The 20,891-nt window shown below is 56.9% G+C and overlaps 1 protein-coding gene across 2 annotated transcripts in view; it reads left to right on the forward strand.

Annotated features, from left to right (window-relative positions):
* Positions 1–20,891, forward strand: part of ZFYVE28 (zinc finger FYVE-type containing 28) — a 50,056-nt gene that overhangs the window by 19,608 nt on the left and 9,557 nt on the right. For both annotated transcript variants that reach the window (XM_047094240.1, XM_047094243.1), the window contains one exon: positions 1,298–2,596. In XM_047094240.1, the coding sequence (XP_046950196.1) occupies positions 1,298–2,596 (1,299 nt within the window). The remainder of the gene's footprint in view (positions 1–1,297; positions 2,597–20,891) is intronic.

Genomic DNA, 20,891 nt, shown 5'->3' on the forward strand with positions numbered 1-20,891 from the left:
GCCCACCAGGAGTGGAGCCCACCAGGAACAGCTCCCCGGGTGAACGGTGGTGGTTTCCAGCCCGAAAGGCTACAGGCCACGAGACGAGACCATCGACCACACAGAACCTCACCAGGTGGGGTTGCCAGATCCAGTGAGACAAAACCAGCAGAACCCTCAACTGAATTTGAATTTCAGATAAACTGTGAGCACTTTCTTAGTGCAACAATGTCCCGTATGCTCCCCATTTGGGAATACGTACCCGAAGAAATATTCACATGTCTAGGAGTGTTTGTCGTTTATCTGAAATTCAAATTTACCTGCATGTCGTCTGGAGGCTCTACTCAAATACGATATTGCCAAACGAAGCCCGCCTCTGAAGAGCGTGGGCTGCGATTCCCACTTACGTGCGGAATGAAAACAGGCGAGACCTCGTCAGTCTTTAGAAGTCAGGCTGCTGGCGATGGCAGGGGGTGACTGGAAAGGCACGTGGGGGCCTGGGAGCCTGGTTCGTGTTCCGTCGTTTGATCTGATGCTGTCTGCACGGGCGTGCTCAGTGCATGAGGCGCCACAGCTGTGCGGTTCTGGGAAGTACGCTTTTCTGCCTGTTTCCATGACCGACAGGAATGTGTGACCTGGACTCAGACCTGCTGGCAGAGAGCAAGGCGCAGGCCTATGCTAGACACGCCCCAGCGCCACTACATTAACCCCTTTCAGGTCTCCGGTTCAGTGCCCCTTCCCCCAGGAAGTCTCCCTAGACTGAGCCCGGTGCCCTGCTGTTACCCTCGAGAGAGCAGGCATTTTCCTTTGTCGTAGTTGCTGTTAATGTAACTCAGCCATCGTTCATGGAAATCTGTCTCTTACCGGCTCTTCCAGCGCAGCCCCAAGGGCAGGGACCTGCCTGGGCCTTCCTGCGTCTCCCCGGGGCCCAGCACAGAGACCACTGTCAAGAACGTGTGCTGAATGAAAGTCTATGCGTAAACCAACTTTTTTTTCACTCCTAGAAGGTTTTCTTAATGTGATGATCACATCCCCAAGAACCAGGGCCCTCTTGTTTCCAGTGTCACTTCTAAGAAAGAAACCATCCCAGGCATCCATGCGGACAGCTGTTGTCCAGACCCGTGGCACGGAGCGGTCCCCGCACGCCTGTGCCTCGTCCTGTAGCGGGGGAGGTGTGCGCCACGCGCATTTCGTTGCAAGGCTTTGACACCTTGCTTCTCTGCTGATGCAGACGTCGAGGATGCTGTGTCCACTCCTGGCCACCGGGCTGGTGTGGCCTCTGGGAGTCTCACCCCTGGTTCTTATCTTGACCCTTTAGGGATTTGCTGCAGACCCTGACGGAGGAGGAGCTTCACACGCTGGAAAGGAATCTCTGCATTTCCCAAGACGTGGAGTTTCCCATCCGGGCAGACGCCCAGGCGCCCCCAGCCCTGGCGCCCGCCTTTCCCTCACCCCTCCCCGCCGAGGAAATGCTCTCAGCCAAGGCCAAAAGCCAGGAGGGGGAGCTGGCCTGCTCCATGCAGTATGACGACCAGGAGCTAGAGCAACTCAACCGCATGGTCCACAGGGCCGGGGACGAGATGTCGTCCCTCCTCTCCCCGCCCAGCGCCTGCCAGTCCCCCGCGCACAGGCCGGGGGCGGAGGGCAGCCCCCGCGGGGAGGCCTCCCCAGGCAGCGCAGGGCTGCGGCCGGGCGGCGACGAGGAGGAAGGAAGGGTGTTCTTCATGGATGACGTGGAAGGGGCTGCAGAGGCCCCGGGCAGCCCGGCTGGGTGGGCGGGCAGCGCCAGTGCTGGCCCCCAGGAGAGAGGACAGGGCAGGGGGCGTGGGGAGGCAGGGGCCAGCAGGCCCGCCGAGGCAGAGGAGGGGGACCTGAGCACTAACAACAACGTCCAGGACGACAAGCTGTGGGCGCTGGGCCCCAACTCCTGCAGCTGCCTGGACTCCCAGCCACACCTGGAGGGCTGGGAGGCGGGGGTGGACGCCGCGGGGACGGCGGAGATGATCGCCCACCGGACAGGGGGCATGAAGCTCTCGGCCACCGTCATCTTCAATCCCAAGTCGCCCCCGGCCGTGGGCGTGGCCGGCACCGCCCCGGAAGCCTCTGGAGAGGGCGACTCCCCGTCGGAGCCTGCGGCCGAGGGGATGGACGGTGGCTCCCACAAACTCAGTGCTGCGGCCACCAGCTGCCTCCTGAACTCCTGCGTGTGCTGCGGGGGCTGTGGGGGCGGCAGGGAGGACGCCGCTGCCCAGAGTCTGCGGGACAAGTGCGGCCCGGGAAGCGTCATCAGCGCCTCCTACATGGGCTCCGCCAAGGCCGGCGCCAAGGGCCCTGCCGAGAGACAGGAGGAGGCCCGACCTGCGCCAGAGGCGTTGCCCACGGACGCCCCGTGCCCCCTGCCCCCAGAGGACGCCCCTACTTCCAACAAGTGCCTGACACACACCTCAGGTCCTCAGCTCGATGCAGCAGACAGGTCACCTGGAGCGGGCGCCACCGCCAGCCCGAAAAGGGAGCCTGAGGCCGGACCGCAGGAGGCAGGGCAGCCCTCGACGGCCAGGCTGGAAAGTCAGCAGGGAGAGGAGGCCGAGCAGGAGCCTCAGCGCCTGTCGGGCTCCAGGTAAGAGCCATCTCTGGCCACAGCCGGGTTCCTCTGTCTGCCTCAGGGCTCATTCCCTAAGTGCTGACCCGCTTCCCTCAGCTTCTCAGGCGTGCCAGGGGAGGTGGGAGGTGGCCGGTGTCGGACGCCAACACGGCAGGCAGTTAAGCAGATGGTACGAGGTCCTCCTGGGCCTGACTGCCTCCGCCCAGCCCCTTGCGTCGTCGTGGCCCCTCCTGGCCCTGGGTGAGCCGCGCTGGGGAGAACTGGGCCGTGGCCGCCTCTGAGTATGCTTTCCATCTCTCTTTGCTCACTATCCTGGCCTTGGAAGTGCAGCCCCTGGGGCTCTGGTGGGATCCTGGGGACTCCCTGGGCATATTCTCAGGCCGTGCCTCCAGGGCTCCTCCCGGGCTCCCCCGTAGAGCCAGGGGACCAGGAAAGGCAGGCCGGTGGGGGTCTGCGGGACCCTGACACCTGCCCACCTCTTTCGACTCCAGGCCGCTGTCCCCTCCCTTGCTCCCCACACCCTGGACTTACCTGGAACAAAGCAGATTCAGTGAGCATTGCCCCAGCACCCCCCATGTGCCTGCTGCGTCCTCAGCATCAGAAGAGAGGTGCTGGGTTCACACGTGGCCGTTGTGTCGTCACCACCCTTGGTCCTCCCACCGGGGCCCTGCCTGCTTTGGCTGTGTCTGCCCATCTGCCCAGTGGTGGTGGGCTTTTCCGTGTGGGGTCTGCAGTCACTCCTCACCCCTCCCCCAGCCCCAAGCAGCCACCGATTTACTTTGTGTCTCCATGGATCTGCCCCTTCCGGACAGTTCAGAGAACCAGAATCACACAATACGTGAGCCTGTCTCCTTTCGCTGAGCGTGTCTCCTTTCGCTCGTCAGCGTCGTAGCAAATGCCAGTGCCGCCTTCCTTTTTGTGGCTGAGTAGTATTCTGCCGTTTTGTTGGTCGCCGTCGATGTGCATGTGCGTTGTTGATCCTTTTCGCTGCCGTGGATAGTCCTGCTCTGCAGATTCGTGAACACGTTTTTGTACAGTCAGAGGTTTTCGTTTCTCTTGGGTGTGTATGCAGGAGTGGGATCGCTGCACCATATGCTAACTCTGTGGTCAGCTTTTTGAGGTGCTGTCCACTGGTTTCCAGAGGGTCTGCAGTTCTGTGCCCGCCGGGTCGTGCGTGAGGCCCCACCTTCTGGACATCCTCACCAGCGCTCATTATCACCTGAGACTTTTACCAACAGTGCGTTTGTCCTTAGGGAGCACACACGGCGTGGACTGCTCCCAACCCCCTCGAGACCGAGACCGTTCCTTTCTTTGAGACTGTGCCCCCGGTGTTACTCACGGCAGGTTATTTTATTTCATTCAACGTGAGATGCATAGAGATGGTCATTTGCATTTATTTCTGGAGATGTGCCCACTTTCCCTTCCAGCCGCGTGGCCCCCCGTGTGGCTGCACCAGACCCTGCTGTTACAGACGGTGCAAACATCTGTTTTTGAGGTGCAAGTCCAGCTTCCTCAGCCGTGTCCAGAGGGAATGAGTTATTGTCACAACCCGGTGGGTGGCTTTCTTCATCAGGGCCTCTGACCCTGCGGCACAGAGCTGATTGGTAAGCGGATAACTTTTTTGCAAGGATGATAGGAAATCATCAGGAATTCTTTGACAGGATACGTGAATTTTTCAGCTTTTGACCTGCCCCCCTTTCTGGGTCCAGCCAGCGGACACCCGCTCTGTCTCCTGGTTTCCTGACGTGTCCCACAGTGGACACGGCTTGTTTGCCTCACAGACAGCTTCCCAAGGCCTCACTCACCATAACACAAACGCTGAGGCTGAGCTGAGGAAAGGGAAGAGAAGCCCCACGGTGGCCTTGAGAGACAGTCCCGTCTTGCAGGGAAGCTGCAGAGGGTCTGAGGAGGGAAGAATGTGGCAGGTGGTGGGATGATCGGGACAGACATGCGTGTGGGACAGGACCTTGGACAGCGATGCCCCCCCATCCCCCCCCCCCGCCCCCCGCCGCCCCAAGCCCCTGTAGCGGGGAATCCACCCGCAGTGCACACATCAGGAGCGCCTTTCGCTCATGTCACAAGCTGACCTCATGGGCGTGCTCAAACACTAATACAGAGGTGACAGAGCAGGGTACAATTAAAATGAACAGACACAAAGGACCAGCCTCACGCAGGCAGGAAGTTCACCAAAATTCATGAGTCTTCACGATGGAGACTGTGGGCCTTGCATGCAGGGGCAGGTGACTACCCCTCCCATTCTGCAGATGGACAGGCTGGAGTTTGCCTCTGCTCCGAGTGCCTGGAAGATGTGGGTGGCCTGCAGCCTCCTGCCTGTCCTGACCTGCAGGTGACTGGCGGCTGGAGGAGTGAGCGGCAGGCGTGGCACTGTGCTCATGAGCTCCCAGTCCTGAGGGGGAGTCACACAGGTGCAGCCTCACACCTCTTCGAGCCACACAGGGTTGGCCCAGGCGCACGGACTTGTGACGGAGGGTCCGCCTGCCCCGAGGACACCTGGAGCGGATTTTCGTGCTTAAGCAGAAGACAGGTGGAAGGCAGGGCACTGGGGTCTCAGCTGGAGAAGCCCCCGCAGCAGCCCCCCAGGCCCTACATTCAGCCCGCCGCACCACGGCCCGTTCCACCAGCACTGTTGCCAGGATGGTGGGACATGGCCCTCAGCAGAATCCTGGGCAGAATGTTCCAGAATCATGGGTCCTTCAGCTTTTCTCTTTTTCCTGGCTTCTTCTCTCCTACCTTTTCAGGAAAAGTTAGGAGCTTTTTAAAGGAAAAGTTAACATTTTTTAAAAGCTTGGTCCCTGTCTAGACTCACCTCACTGTTCCAGAACCTTCCATGCTGTGGAAGGCTGAATAAGTCACTTGTCTACAACATGGAAGCTCATCCTGCTTCAAGTCTGTTTTTGTCCTTTCCGCGGACATTAGACTAGAGCGTTTCCATCCTGCTGCCTTGTTTAAAAAATAACACGGGCTCTCTTTTTTCTTATTATAAACATGGCCCCGTTCACTGTAGAAACTTTGGAAACAGAAGGAAATAGAAATCATCCCAAATCCCATGGGCAGTTTTGTTTTTCTCACTAAATCTTATCTTGTGATCATTGCTCTGTAAAGCTCTTGAAAAACACTATTTCTGTTGAACTTTACTGTATCCCAAGAACATACCTAATTTATTCTATGTTTTCCCACTTCCATATATTTTTTCCATGTTAAATTAGCTTTGTGGTCATGCTCCCTTACGGCTCTGCATCTGCCTCTTGGACTGTTTTTTTAATGTTTATTTATTTTGAGAGAGAGGGAGAGAGAGAATCCCAAGTGGGCTCCACACTGTCAGCACAGAGCCTGACGCGGGGCTCAAACTCACAAACCGTGAGATCATGACCTGAGCCAAAATCAGGAGTCAGAGGCTTAGCCGACTGAGCCCCCCAGGCACCCCAGTTGGATTATTTCTTGAGAATCGACTGTTAGTAGAGTCAGCACAGCAAAGGTATAAAGGCCTCGCCATCACTTACATCAGCTCACCTCCCAGAAGCCAGCGATGTACTGCCTGGGTGGGGGGCTGCCCCCGCCCACACAGCCGCAGGCCCAGTTTTCCCACCTTGAGGAGCAGAAGTGGGACCCTCTGTGCTGTTGGAGGTGGCTTCTCTCTGGTGGTCGGTACCCCACGTACTTCTACCTGTTGTGTGGTTCCTCTGTCTGTGCACAAAGTGGCCGTTCACGTGTCTTGCTTATTTTCCAATTGGGTTTTCGTGTCTTTTTTACCGACTTGAAAACATTCCTTCTGGTGTGTCTGCTGTGGATAGATTTACCCAACGTGCTACTCGCCCTTCGACTTTATTTGTTGATGACGTCCATTTTGCTTTGCGTTATTAAATTTACAAAAATTCTAGAGACAACTTTTGGTTCTCACGTTTGTTGTTAGTTTTTCCTCTTGCTGATTGTGCACCTGCTACCCCCCTCACCTGCAAGGTCAGGGAGCACTGTCCTCGTCTCCTGCTAGTGTCCTGTGGTCATCCCCTCTTTCACCATCAACTCTGCACCCCAGTCTTAGAAGTCCCGTTGTTCTGTCTTCTGAGACCGTCTCTAACCATCAGAGGGAGCGTGACTGTCAGGGCCCGGGGCCATCCTGACACACAGGCAGGGCTACTCCAGTCTCTGGCTCAGGGGGACCTCAGCACCCATCGTCGCCGGCCCCGCCCTGCAGGGTCGCTCTGCGTCATTCAGTTCTTTGGCCACATTTGAGTCTGGCTGGTGGTGCCCCCCGCCTCTCCATCATGCACTTAGTGGGCCTCCCTGGCTGTCATTTTGGGTAGAAAGATAAGAATCTGGAAGGCTGTCCTTTGCATGGGCTTCTGAGCTCCTGCTCTAAACAGGTGACATGTGCTCGGACCATGTGCTCCTTCTTGCAGAGGGGAGCTGCTGGCACACCTCGCCTGTGGCACCTCCTCCCCTGTTTGGGTGGCAGTATTGGAGGATGTGTTCCCCTGCACCTGCAAATTCCGTGGGTGAGTGGGTCCAGGAGGGGGGGGGGGGACCTGTGGGCTGGATGCTTGACCTTGACCTCCTCAAGCCTTGGTTTTGTCATCTGCAAAATGGGCTAACAATAGTCTCCAGCTCAGATGGCATCTGGAGGAGGAGCTGAGAGGCCACGGAACGTTGTTCCTTCATGTGAGTCCACGTCTTACTTGTCATTGTTACGTGTCTTCGTTACTCGCTGTTGTTATCTGACGCTGTGACTCACCCACTGTTACTCACCGCCTTGGTGCAGGATTGTTACTGACTGTTCCTATTTCCAGGCTTGACTTTACCTCCCCATCACGTCACTGGATTTCACTGTTTCTGGGTCTGATTCCCACTCTTCACTGGTGGTGTGACCACCGGGCAGGGTTATCTCGGGCACCGCGGTGGGACTCTGTCCCGTGCTGACAGACTCTGGAGGAGGCCGGCCTCCAGCATCACCTCCTCACTGAACCTGAGTCTTGCCTGCCTGGCTCCTTTTCCAGTGAACGCCTTGCCTTCCTCTGTGCTGTGGCCCTGTCGTGGTTCCACCTGAGCTCCTCTGCCCTTTGCCAGGGTCGGGACGCAGGCTCAGAGGCATCGGGGCCCTGGGGATGCCTGTGGCTGCAGAGAGAAGGCCGGCTCCAGCTTCCCCCGAGGGCCCCACTGACCCTCTTCCCCATACAGTGGGAACTGTTTGAGATGCCTGCAGACCTCGGTCCTGCCCCAGTGCCCAGCCCAGGGGCTGCACAGGGTAAACCTCCCCCAGGGTATGTGGTGAGTGGTGAGTCCTCCATCATGTGGAAACCTTCCCCAGAGGTGTGGGACTGGCTCTTCTGATGTGCTTTGTGCACACATCACCGAATCAGTTTTCCGTCCAGCAGATGGAGTCAGGTCGGCCGTTCCAGGCCTGGGGTCAGCCCCTTGCCCTGGGTGGGGCCTCATCAGTGTCCAAGGTCTACTGCTATCTTCCGGCCTCCATGACTTGGAAGGGCGTGCTTCCCTTTCCCGTGTAATATCAACAGCCTCGGATTCTGGTGCAGGTAGTCGGGGTGGTTGGGGGTGCTCTCGGGAACCAGTCCTGAGCCAGCACCTTCAAAGGTAAGGGGATGCCAGTCAAGGCATGGGGGCAGTAAGGACTGTGCACTGCCTGGGCTGACTGGCCTCTCAGTGAGCGGAGACTTGGAGGAGATGTTTCCTGGCTGGGCCCCACCCACCCCATTGCTGGGCTCTCTGCGGGGCTCAGCAGAACACCAGCTCTGGAACGGGGTGACAGGGTGAGCCTGGGCCCGACCCTAACCTCTCTCTGGCAGCTGTGGGACCCTGGGCAGTAGGTCCTGCCCCATGAGGCCTTGTTTCGTCCCCATCGGGACACACACATCACTGCTGGTTCTGCCAGAGCCATTCTAGGGCTGGACACTGGGCGCAGGCCTTGCTGCTACTGCCATCCGTCCCTGCGGCCGGTGTCCCCACCACTGTGCAAAGAACATGGAGGCCTCCCACCACGTCCTGTCCCTGGAAGGAAAAACAGGAATGATTGAGTGGTTTAAAAATAGAGAAGGACTTGGAATTAATTAGACTCTCAAAAAACAGATTAGGCGTAATGACTGTCATCAAGTCAATTGTTACACGAAGGGGCTGCTCTGCTGACACGGGGTGGGACAGGAGCCGAGCACTGGCATGAGGTCAGAGGGCAGGTCAGGGCTGGGTTCTCCCTGAGTCCCCTGAGCCCCTCACCGGCACCGCCATGCAACCTGCAGCATGCACAGTGACTAAGGCCCAAGCTGCTAGAACCCCTGGAGGGCAGTGGAGTGCCTGCACACAGGAGGCACTTGGGTCCTCGGGGTCCTGGGAGGGGCATGCCCTTCTCGTTGCGGGGCCTCACTGCTGTCGCAGTCTGTCTTCCAAACTCACAGCAGGGTGTGGAGCTGGAGAGAGCACATCCAGCCTGGCTGTGCTCCAGGCAGTGACTGCATGGTGACCGCTGCATCAGCACCCGGGACAGCTCCGTCCTGGCCTCCACCCCCTGCTGACCCAGCATGCCCGCAAAGGTCCTCTCATTCCAGACAGCTTCTCCCTGCAGCCTGGCTGCCTCCCTGCACCCCAGACATCTCACGTTCTCCCACCCTGCCGCCCCCGCCGCCTTCACCACTGTCAGCTGCGCCCCTGGGTCCCATTCTCCTCTTTTCCTCGCCCTCCCCACACTGTCCACTGTCCATCGGCCAGTGCCAGGAAGAAGATAAAATCCATGCGTAAGGTGGAGAGTGATGGGTGGGCTCTGGGGCAGCTCCAGCAGTCAGAGCAATCAGGGTGGGCCTCCTGGGGTGGTGACATCCTCTGAGACCTGAATGGAAGGTGGGGAGGGAGGAGATGTGTCCCAGGCAGCAGGTCCAACAAAGGCCAAGGTGCCAGAAGGACAGAGGGGACGCGGGGGGAAGCAGAAGGGGAGGGCAGGCATGGCAAAGCCCAGCGAGGTTAGTCAGACAAGGGGGGCAGTAATGTTGGTCCAAGAGGAAGGCACAGCATTAGAGGCAGTAACACGTGAGCACAGTGCGGACGCCCAGTCTGGTATTTCTAACCGGTTTCACCAGCTTTAGTGAAAGGTAACCGGCATAGAGTAAGCCGTGCTGAGTGAGGGTACAGCTCCTCCACACATCCCCAAACCGTGGTGTGGTCAGGCTTTGTAACTTGAGCTGTTCTGATGGCCTGAAGTGGTATCGTGATGGTGGTTTCAACCTGCATTTCCTTAAGGGCTGCTGACGTTCGGCATCTTACGCACTCGAGTGCCATCAGCCTATCTAACTGGGGGAAGCCTCTACTGTATTCAAATCTTTTGCTGTTTCTTTCAACTGGGTGGTTTCCTTACTGAGTTTTGAGAGTTCTTCATTCACTCAGGAGCCCTTTATCAGAAATATAGTTTGCAAATATTTTCTCCCAGCCTGTGGCTTATCTTCTCATTCTGAGTATCTTTTGAAGAGTAGAAGTTCTTATTTCAGTGAAGTCCTATTTATCAACTTTCTTTCTTCCCTGGATTGTAGTTTTGGTATCATATCTAAGGATTATTTTTATAACCCAAAGTCACAGAGGTTTTTCTTCTGTTCTGGAAGTTTTATATTTTTGGTTTTTATATTTAGATCTATGATCAATTTAGGATTAACTTAGTATATGGTGTGAAGTATGGATCAAAATTTTACTCTGTTTTGCGTAAGGAAAACCAATTACTCCAGCACCATTTGTTGAAAAAGACCATCCCTTCTCTACTGAATTGCCTTTGCACCTTCATCAAAAATCAGTCAAGTGTATATGTGTGGGTTTGTTTCTGGACTCACTAGTCTGTTTCATTGGTCTGTCTATATTAATACCAATATCACACTGTGATGTATGGGCAGCTGGCCTTCAAAAAAAATTTTTTTTTTTTTGTTTAATGTTTTATCTTGAAAAAGAGAGAGAGGGAGAGAGACAGAGCGTGAGTGGGGGAGGGGCAGAGAGAGAGGAAGACACAGAATCTGAAGCAGGGTCCAAGCTTGGAGCTGTCAGCACAGAGCCCAATGCAGGGCTCAAACTCATGGACCGCGAGATCATGACCTGAGCTGAAGCCGGACTCTTAACCGACTGAGCCAACCAGGTGCCCCTAAAATGTAGCTTAACGTCAGGTAGTGTAAATCTACAACTTCCTTCTTTTTCAAAGTTGTTTTGGTTATCCCGGGTCCTCTATGAATTTTAGGACCAGTTGTCAATTTATATGAAACAAAAACAAAAAACAATGCCTGCTAGGATTTTGACTGGAATTTTGTTGAATCTGTAGATCAACTTGGGAAGAATTAACCCCTTAATAAGATCAAGTCTTCCAGTTCATGAACGTAGTATATCTCTCCATTTACTTAGGCTCTTAATTCTCTCAGCAAACTTTCATAGTTTTTATTGTAGAAGTCTTGCACATCTTTTGTCAGACCAGATTTATCCCTAAGTATTTTATATTTTTTGATGATATTATATTGTTTTATGATTTCAATTTCCAATTGTTCATTGCTAATATGGGAGGTGCAGTTGAGTTTTATATATTGATCTTATTTCCTACAACTTTACTAAACTCGCTTTATTCATTATAGTTTTTATGAAGATTCATCATGTTTCCTGTAGATGATGATGTCATCTGTGAAAAAAAAAGCCAATTTTATATTTCCTTTTCAGTCGGATGTTGTTTACTTCTGTTTCTTGCATTTTTGCCGTGGCAAGGACCTCTAGTACAATGTTGAATAGATTTGACACAGGATACTTTTGCCGTATTCCTGATCTCAGAGGGAAAGCATTTAGTGTCTGTTGTTGGCTGCAGGATTTTCATAGGCGCCCTTTATCAGGTCCAGTAAGTTCTCTTTTATCCCCAGCTTGCTGAGAGTTTTTACCAAGAAAAGATGGATTTTCTCAAATGCTTCTTCTGTATCTTTTGGGATGATCATATAGTATTTATTTTTTTTTAGTCTATTAATGTGATAAATTACATTGATTGATTTTCAGATGTTAAGTGAATCTTACCTTCCTGGGATGAACTTTACTTGGCCATTAGGTATTATCCTTTTTATGTATTGTTGGTTTTGATTTGCTAAAATTTTATTAAGAATTTTGCATCTGATTGTGAGGAATGCTGGGCAATAGTTTTCTATTCTTGTAATTTCCTTTTCAGAATTGGGTATCAGGGCAAAGCTGAGACCTAGGATGAGTTGGGGAGCCCTTTCACTTCTTCAGTCTTCTGGAAGAGTTTGGTAGAGCGGGTATTCTTTCTGCCTTAGATATTAGTTTGAATTAGATACTAGTTAGATGTTAGTTTGAATTCACCAGTGAAGCTGTCTGGGCCTAGCGTTTTCATGGGAAGGTTTTTTGGCTTCAATGTTTTTACTGGATGTAGGTTTGCTCAGTTACCCGTTTCTTCCTCAGTGAGTGGAGGAGTTTACTTGCATTGTCCTCGGTCCCTACCCTGTCCTCTTGATATCCCCTCAGACAGGCTGATACCAAATAGCTGGGTGATGGTCCCCTGCTTGGAAGTCCCCAGGGCTCCTTACTCTCCTGGTCTCTTGGACCCTGGGCAACTGCTCCGCCACTGCCCCCTTGTACCCTCCTAGTGTCAGCTTTCCAGGTGCTCTCTGCACTCTTGTGCCTCTGGTCCTTGTTTGCTCCTTGGGTCACTGTCCCCTCCCTCTCTGCCATGACATCCCTCCCTGTTATACCAAGTCACCATGTGCCTTTGATGAAACCCATGAGAAAATTTGCCCCTGTGGCCTCACTGAGTCCCATAGCAACATTTCATTGGTGTCCCTGCTTCACAGATTGGAAGCAGGAGCCTCAGAGACCCTCTAATCTGTCTGACTCCAGTTTCGGGGCCCCTGCAGGACCCCTGGGCCCATCCCCAGAGCCCAGCCTCGAGTCTCATGTCTTCTCACCCATCCTGCCAGCCCCCACGCCACGTCTCTTAGGCTGGAGGGTATGACTTAGGGTGCTTGGTTGGGGGAACATCCTTGCCCTAGATCAAGTGAAAATGAGGGGCCACCAAGGGTTGGAAGGCAGCTGGCCTCAGGAGGATGCCCTGGGATTTGGAGGGGGACCTCAGGGCTCACGTCTGGTCTCTCACATCCTGGGTTCTTTCCCTCAAACTCCTGCCCCTGCAGCAGACCTCTTCTGGGCCGCTGGCCTTCCACTCAGTGCAGCCCTGCTTCCCAGGCAGGGTCTGTGCCCTCATCCCAGCCAGGGTGTTTGGTGTGTGGGTGTTCGTGGCTTCGGTGGGGGGGGGGGGGGCGTGCTGCAGGGGCAGCTCCAGGGGAAGGGGACTGGCCTGCAGTTCTGGGTCTCCAGGCACAACCATCCCATAGCCCTGCCTGCAGCCCCAGGCCTGCCCACTCCTTCTGTATGCAGGGCTCCACGGGGCAGGGTGGAGGGCTCTGAGCAGGGGTGCAGTGTGCTTGGTAAGCACTGACCCCTTCTCCTCGGGATGCGGGATGGAGGGGAGGGCACGGGGTGCAGCCCCAGCAGCACCCTCGAGGGTCGTGGGGTCGCCTGCTCCACCCCATGGGGCCAGGTGAATCCCTGTCCGCAAGGCCACCTCCCCTGCACGACACTTCCTCCCACCTTCACGGAGGCAGAAACCAGAGAAAGCAGGTTTAAATTGCTGAGTGTGGTCCAACAGGGACACCAGGCGGTGTCCACAGTCAAGTTCACCCGCTGCTTTGTTCATCAGCCCTGGCGCCTTATGTTCTGAGAGCTTTTGAAACAGCAAAAGTGCAGGAAGAGTGTGTGAGTTACGACAGCGGAAGGTAACACAAGTCCCCTCTGCTCATGCGACAACCACGCGTGTTTATAAAATACACACGGACGTGTGCTTTTTCCTCGTCTGTGTTTCCTGGCTTTTCTAGAGTAGAGCGTGAGGATCAGGTTCCCATAACCCAACCATGGGACCTTCTCCAGAGCTGGGCTGTGCCATGCCACCAGAGGAGTGGGACTGCGGCTCCCACCCCTCTCCGCAGAGGGAGCCGCGTGTGCACCTGACCTCAGGGTGGCGAAGGGTCAGGCAGTGCCTGGGGCGGGCAGCGAGCCCAGAGGGAGCGGGGAGGCAGGCTGGGAGGAGCTGCCTGCGTCAGCGGCTGCTTCGGGGCCCTGCCCGGCTCTGCAGTCCCAGCTCCGGACAGTGTCTCCCGGGGGCTGTCGGTGACAGGGCTGTAGTCTCATGAGTGGGCAAGGCTGGGCAGGGTGGGTGTGCCAGGGCCTGGGGACACACGGGACCTGTCGGGATAGCTGTGGGATGAATGGAGGGTCATCATGGCAACATGGGAGGCACCAGGGCATCAGGCCCTCCTCAACCCTGGAGGGGTCCCCCCTGTTTTGTGGACCCTCCTCGGGTACCAGCAGGCTTGGGGTCACTCGAGGCAAGATGGACCTGAGAGCCACCAGGCTTTCCCTCTGGGCTCCAGGGGGAGCGGCCTGTGTGGTCTTCCTGTCTGGGGAAGAGCTCTGACGGGCCCTGCTGGCCACCCCATCTGTCTGTTATCAGGCAGGGATGGCTCAGCAAGGACCGTGGGCACTGGGCAGGACATCTGCTGTCTGTCCTCCCTGTCCGGGGAAGTCACAGGTCCCCAGAACTTCCTAAGCCTTTGGGGGCCCTGCAGAGCATCCTTTGGTGACAAGGGGGCTCACTGAGGCTTCCTGGCTGTCCCCCAGTGTTGTAGGGGGACAGTTGTGCCCCTGTGTTCCTTCTGGATGAACATCACCCACCAGGCTGACCAGGTGGTATTTGCAGGGCGTCTGGGAGCCTGGCACACGGCCCGGGTGGTCTCGGGGCTGCTGCTTCACAGTGGGATTCCGCTGGGGGGTGATGTGCCCACAAACAGTGTGGGGCAGACCGTCGGCCGCCTCTGGGCCGGGCCCTGCTTGATGTCCATCCCCTGCCTAAGCCTCCGGACGGCCGACCTCCTCCACGGTGGTAGTGTGGGAGCCTGGCCCCAGCCTCACGGCCCCCTTGCCCTTGGGGAAGCTGTGCATTCTCCCCGTGTTACAGGCCGAGGGCCACACAGCGAAGGGGGGAATCACACGCACCCCCAGCCCCACCCTCCACCGTATGTGCCTGGATGTCCTTCTTCGGAGGACCCTGCACGGGTGGCATTGTTTTCCCAGTTTACAGACCAGGAAACTGAGGCTCCGGGAGATCACCTTCCTCTGCCCAGATGGCAGAGGTGATGATGTCAGAAGCCTTCAGCCTGTGCTAATTTCCAGGGACTCCCAGCCCGGCCCTGGGACTCTTGCCCATGGCAGGCCTCCCCCTGGGGCAGTGGCCATGTGCAGGGTCCCCTCGGGGGTCCCCTCCTCCTTGTCACCACCCCAGAGCCCCTCAAGGGCAGGTGCCGCTGGTCCACTGTGGCCCTAGGACCCAGCTCAGGGCCTCATGACCCCGATTCCAACCGTACCTGACTTCTCAGACTAGGGCCTGATCCTGTCAGAGCTGAGCCACCTACCAGTCTCTCTGCTGGTTTTCCTGGGAGGTAGAGACCCCTGCCCAGTGACCAGGGCTGGAGTGGGAGAGAGGTAGGCCCTTCTCAGATGCGGAGATCCATTGGCAGCTCTCCAGGGCAGTGGGCCCTGAGGCCAGCGTCTGGCAGACAATGCCCCTCACAGGGACATACCGAGCCCTGGGGAAGTGTGGACCTGGGGAGCAGCCGCAGCAGAAAGGTGGTGGGAAGATGGGGAGACAGGGAGGCCAAGAAGGTCCTGTCTCCACAGAGTTCACAGCAGCAGAACCACATCAGAACTCTGCAGGCAGCAGGGGCCAGGCAGGGCTGCCCGAGGTCGGGGGGTGTCCTAGGGTGCTGTGGGCCCCAGGTATGGGGAGACTGGGGGTCTCCGTGGACTCATAGACTCTTCTCATGCCATGCCGCCTCCTCCAGGAAGCCCTCCCTGCTGTATGGTGACTATCCGTAACTGACACAGGTATCAGTGGGATTCTGATTTCTTGCTTCTGCCTCCCAGATGGGAGCCAAGGGCAGGACCCGCCATGCCTGACCGGCCTGGGCAGGGCAGGGGTCCATGGACTCACTGAGGTAGGAAAGGGAGAGAGACGTAAAGGTGCTTGCTCATCTCTTAGGACATCAGTGGTAATGCTCCTTAATCGGAGGAAATGGAGACATCAGCTAATTTTCAGTATATTGTTTACATTTGCTGCTTGGACCAAACTGCCAGTTTTTACAGTCCCTCAGCGATCGGCCCCAGGGTCCCGTGGGGGTCCTGTGACTCTGGAGTGGGAACAGGCCGCCGCTTCTCCGACAGCCATGGGAGCCAGCGAGGGTAGACCGCACGGGCGGGAGGGCAGAGGGGTGGGCGGCGCCCGGAGCGCCCGCGGGACCCCCACGGCCCACGGATCTGTGTACTGTGGTGTTTGTTCAAACATCACCGGAAATCACTGCCTCGTGTCTGGGCTTCTACCGGGAGGCCCTGCGGCTTACGGAGCCTTCATCAGAGGCGGGAGTGGCCCCCTCTCAAAGCATCACCTCTGTCCCTGCTAACTATTGCCGTTTACGGAAGAGAACAGTGAGGTTCGGGGACGGAGCGATTCGCCCACAGTCACGAGGCTGGACACAGGTGCACAGGGAGCCTTCCACGTCCTGTGAGGGATGGCGGTGTGAACCCACGCTCGCGTGTGGCACGCAGAGACCACTGTTGTTTTTGTGGTCACAGGAGCCCGTGCGCGTGGACTCTGGTGTCACCCCATCTCCAGCCCCATCCACTCCCACCGGCGGTGACGGCCCCCCCCCTCTCTTAGGGGCTGCCCTGGCCTTGGAGGGCTCGTCTCTGAGTCCCGGCCCCATCCCCGGCCAGTGAGGCCCAGGCGCCTTCTGGTGGTGTAGAGTTGGGGTGCAGGCCCGGGGCAGCCTCTCACCTCCTCAGAACTGACGGCGGCGCTCAGGAGGCCACAGCGGGCGGTGGGGAGGGTGCGGCTGGGGGCGTGAGTTCCATCCTGGTGCCAGTGCGCTGCAGCCAGGATGTGGGGAGTGAGCTGGTTCCCACCTGGTGAACCATAGCGGCTCCTGAATGATGGTCTCTCTTCAACATGTACACACCCAGGATCTCGCTTTTGAAATCTTTCCATTAAAATTAAAACATGACAGGATTCATGCACAGGTCACAGGCAAATGAGTTATGTCTTTTATTTTTTTTTAACGTTTATTTATTTTTGAGACAGAGAGAGACAAAGCATGAAGGGGGAGGGTCAGAGAGAGGGAGACACAGAATCCGAAGCCGGCTCCAGGCTCTGAGTGGTCAGCACAGAGCCTGACGCGGGGCTTGAACTCACGGACCGCGAGATCATGACCTGGGCCGAAGTCGGCCGCTTAACCGACTGAGCCACCCAGGCGCCCCGAGTTACGTCTTTTAAGTAATACAAGCCTGTAACATGACATCTTCTGGAAAGGAGTTTGTTTGAAAACTGCTGCGGAGTCAGGTGAGGTTGCTGCCAGTCAGAGTGGACCCTTGGTCCCGTCGCTCTCCTGTCCCTCTGTCCCTGCCCAGTACTTGGGAGAGTGGCCAGCCTCTGGCACCCCTGTGCAGCCACTGTCCTGGGTGTGCCACCGTTCTGAGTGTGCATACTCACACTGTGCACACACATCCCACGTACGCGCGCACACACACACACTGATGTTCTCACACACGCACGCTGTCACGCGCATTCACACGTACGTAGACACACGTGCCCTCAGACCCACCCAGGACATCCCGGTGGGTGGGGAAGGTGTGTGTCAGCTCCACCACCCTAGCATGGTTGGGGACCCCCCCCATCTCCCCGCCGGTGGGGCTGTGGGCGGCCCCGGGATGCTGAGGGGGAGCGAGACTCTGCCCTGGGCCCGGGCACTTGCGTCAGAAGCGTCACCCGCAAGCTCAAGGTGCCAGGCAGCCCCGCGCCCCTCTGCCTTCCGCGTCTCTTCCAGCCCTGCCTCACCGCCGCCCTGGACAGCAGGTGCTGGGCAGGACCCTCACGGAGCCCCTTCTCCCTCCACTCCTCGGCGCCCCCTCTCCCGCTGCAAATCTGTGGAACGAACGTAGCAAACACACGCCTCCCAGCAAAGCAATTTCCCTAGAGGTTTAAACACTGATTACGAGCTTAGCGTCCCTTAAGCGATTCCAGCCATAATTATGTGTGTAATGTGACCGCCTCTTCTGAAGGCTTGGCGAGCACGAGCAGGCCTTATCGGTAGGAGCCGGCTGTGTCCTCCCTGCCACAACGGCCCCACCTCTCGCGGCCACACGTGCTCGTGATCGGGCTTGTCCTCGCTGGGCCCATCGGTGGCTGTCCTAGTGCCCATTCTGTGCCTAAGGGAGCAGTGTCTGGGCCCGGCAGGTGAGCGACGGAGGTGGGATCGCGCTTCCGGCTGTGTCCGGACCGGCTTCCCGGGGCAGCAGGGGCGTACTGCCACACGTCGGGGGCTTTGGACGACAGAGACCTCCCTTGTCACAGTCCTGGAGGCCGGAGTCCAAGATCCAGGGCCACCCTCCCTCGGGAGGGCCCCCCTCCCCCCGGGGAGGGTCCTCCCTGCCTGTCCTGGCTCCCGGGGCTCCAGCTGCTCCTGGGCTTATGGCCGCGTCCTCTGTCCCCCTCTGTCCACACTCAGCCTCCTGTCTGGGTGTCTCCCCTCCTCCTCTTGGAAAGACCCTTGTCATCAGATTCAGAGCCTGCCCGGACAGTCCAGGATGAGCTCCCCTCGAGATCCTCTGCTTACTTACATCCCCAAAGATCCTTTTTCCAAATAAGGCCCCAGTCACAGGTTCTGGAGGTTTGACGTGAACACATCTTCGTGGGGGCTCCCCCGTTCTTACCAGAGGAGTTGTGACACCAGAAGGGTGAGGAGGCCCGGCTGGCTGTTTTTTTTTCCTGAGCCCCATGTGGCATTACAGCTGTGGAGAAGGCGTTTATTCCCAGGGAACCCCCTTCCGGCTCTCCTCCGTATCTAGTGGATTCATATTCTTTGTTCAGCAGATACAGATTGGGAGGCTGGTGTGGGGTGGGGGCTGTCTTTGATGCTGGGGTACAGCGGTGGACGGCAGTGGCTGCCGAGCCCGCCTTGCCTTCTCCCAGAGTGAGACACACAGTCGGCAGCCGCGTGCTATGTCAGGATGCTGAGTGTCTCCGCGAGCGGCATGCGGGGCGAGGCCAGGAAGAGAGCTGGGGGGGGGGGTGGGGGGTCCTGTTTGTGGTCAAGGAAGGCCCTTGCAATAGAGCATACCAAATAGAGGCGTCTGGGGGTATCCGGAAGAGGAGCATTCTGGGCCCCCTGATATCTGCAAAGGCCCCGCGGCCATGGCATGTTTGGCTTGTCTGCGACAACAAGGACCAAGTACGAGAAGCTTGAGTGAGTGGAGGGTGTGGGAGGGGAGGGTGACAGAGGGGGGTCCAGACTAGGCCAGGCACCGTAAGCCTCGCCCGATAAGGCTTTTTGCCTTTACTTGGACTAATTGAGAGGCAGGGGTAGAAGGTTTCAGCAGAGGAAAGGCATGTTCTGACTTGTTAGAAAAGGTTCATTGTCCTGGGCCTTCCGTAATCTTGGCAGGAGCTGCGGTTCCTTGGGGCGGCCCCTGGCACGGTCAGGGGAGTTCCTGCCTGGCAAGTCCTGGCAGGTGCTGGGCTCCTCTGAGGCCTAAGGTGATTCCCCTCAGTGAGTCCGCCGGGGGCGGCCCTGTGGTCATGCCGAGCGAGGCGGGGCTCTGCAGGAGTCCCGGGTCCAGGCCGCGGAACACAGCCCCCAGGCCGACCAGGGCCCCACCAGTCCTCGTCAGCCTGCTGCCTGGGCAGTGAAGCGGAAGGGGCAGACCCTGGCAGACGGGGTGTGTGCGGAGACGGGGTGTGTCCTGTAGAGGCGAGCGGCCCCCTGCTTCCAGGCTGTGTGGTGTCCACCAAGGGTCCAGTGCTTGCCACTGGCCAGCAGTCTAGCAACTGCCCTTGCAGGATCAGCATCCACAGGCCCTGGGCAGTGCCCAGACAGTGGCCATCCCTGTGGCCCCTGGGGACCAGGCAGACCGACTAGACCCGGGCTCAGGTCCCAGGTCAAATTCTTCCTGCAGCGGTCTGGTCTTTTGTTCCCTGAGCCCCTCGAAGCCGATTTTCTGCCTGGGATCAGTGTCTTTGTGTGGAGTCCTTGTCCCTCTCCCTCTCTCTCCACCGGCCCCCCTACCCTGCTCAACCAGAGCCTCGGGGAGCCTTCGTGGCCTCAACTCTCTGTGGGGTCAGGGCCCTTCCCCTGGTTTCTGTGTGCTGGCCGCCCCACCTCGTCCAGGGCCTCTGGAGCATGGATCTGCGGGGCTGGGGCTGCAGGGCTGACCCCCAGGGGGCGCCCCGAGCCGCTTCTGTCTGGGCTTGGGACGAGCTCCCGCCGCAGGCAGGGCTGTGGTGCCACCTGCTGCCGACGGGCGCTTCCTCTCTCCTGGAAATCGCGTTCACTCTGACCGCAAAGGTAATACTTGCTCCCAGAAGACACTTTGGAAAAGCATAGTTTATCCATGGTCCCACCGCTCAAATATACGTGATATTAATGCTTTGCTTTTATTGCGTTTCCCCGTCTCCCATTATGCACATATGATGTCCCTAATTTTTAAATTTTTTTTAACGTTTATTTATTTTTGAGACAGAGAGAGAGAGCATGAACGGGGGAGGGTCAGAGAGAGAGAGGGAGACACAGAATCTGAAACAGGCTCCAGGCTCCGAGCGGTCAGCACAGAGCCCGACGCGGGGCTCGAACTCACGGACCGCGAGATCGTGACCTGAGCCGAAGTCGGACGCTTAACTGACTGAGCCACCCAGGCGCCCCGATGTCCCTAATTTTTAAAATGCTGCCTTTTCATTTAATATTTTAACATTTCTAGCATCTGTCCCTTCTACAAAATGGAAATTGTATGGATGTGACCTGATGATTTGTTGAGCCAGCCCACTGATGACAGACATTTAACTTATGAACTATTTCCCGAATGTGAGTTCACTAGATGATTGCAAGAAAACGTTCCTTTATTTTATATTCACAGTTTGGCAAACATTTTCACCACCCTGTAAAGAAACCCTGTACCTGTTATCAATCGGTCATTCCCCATCTCTCGCCCCTGGCCCCACAGCCCTCCTCTGCCTTGTGTGTCTGTAGGCTTGCCTCTTCTAGATGTTTCGCATAAATGGAATCACACCCTACGGGACCTTCTGTGACCGGCTTGTCTCAGTCAGCCTGGTGTCTTCCAGGTTTGTCCTTGTAGTGTGTGCAGAACTTCCTTTTACGGTCGAATAACGTCCCACCGTGGG

The sequence above is a fragment of the Lynx rufus genome, unplaced genomic scaffold (genome assembly GCF_022079265.1).
Source record: "Lynx rufus isolate CCGP_SWC_20201006 ecotype Redwood Valley unplaced genomic scaffold, mLynRuf1.p SCAF_38, whole genome shotgun sequence".
NCBI classification, from domain to species: Eukaryota; Metazoa; Chordata; class Mammalia; order Carnivora; family Felidae; genus Lynx; species Lynx rufus.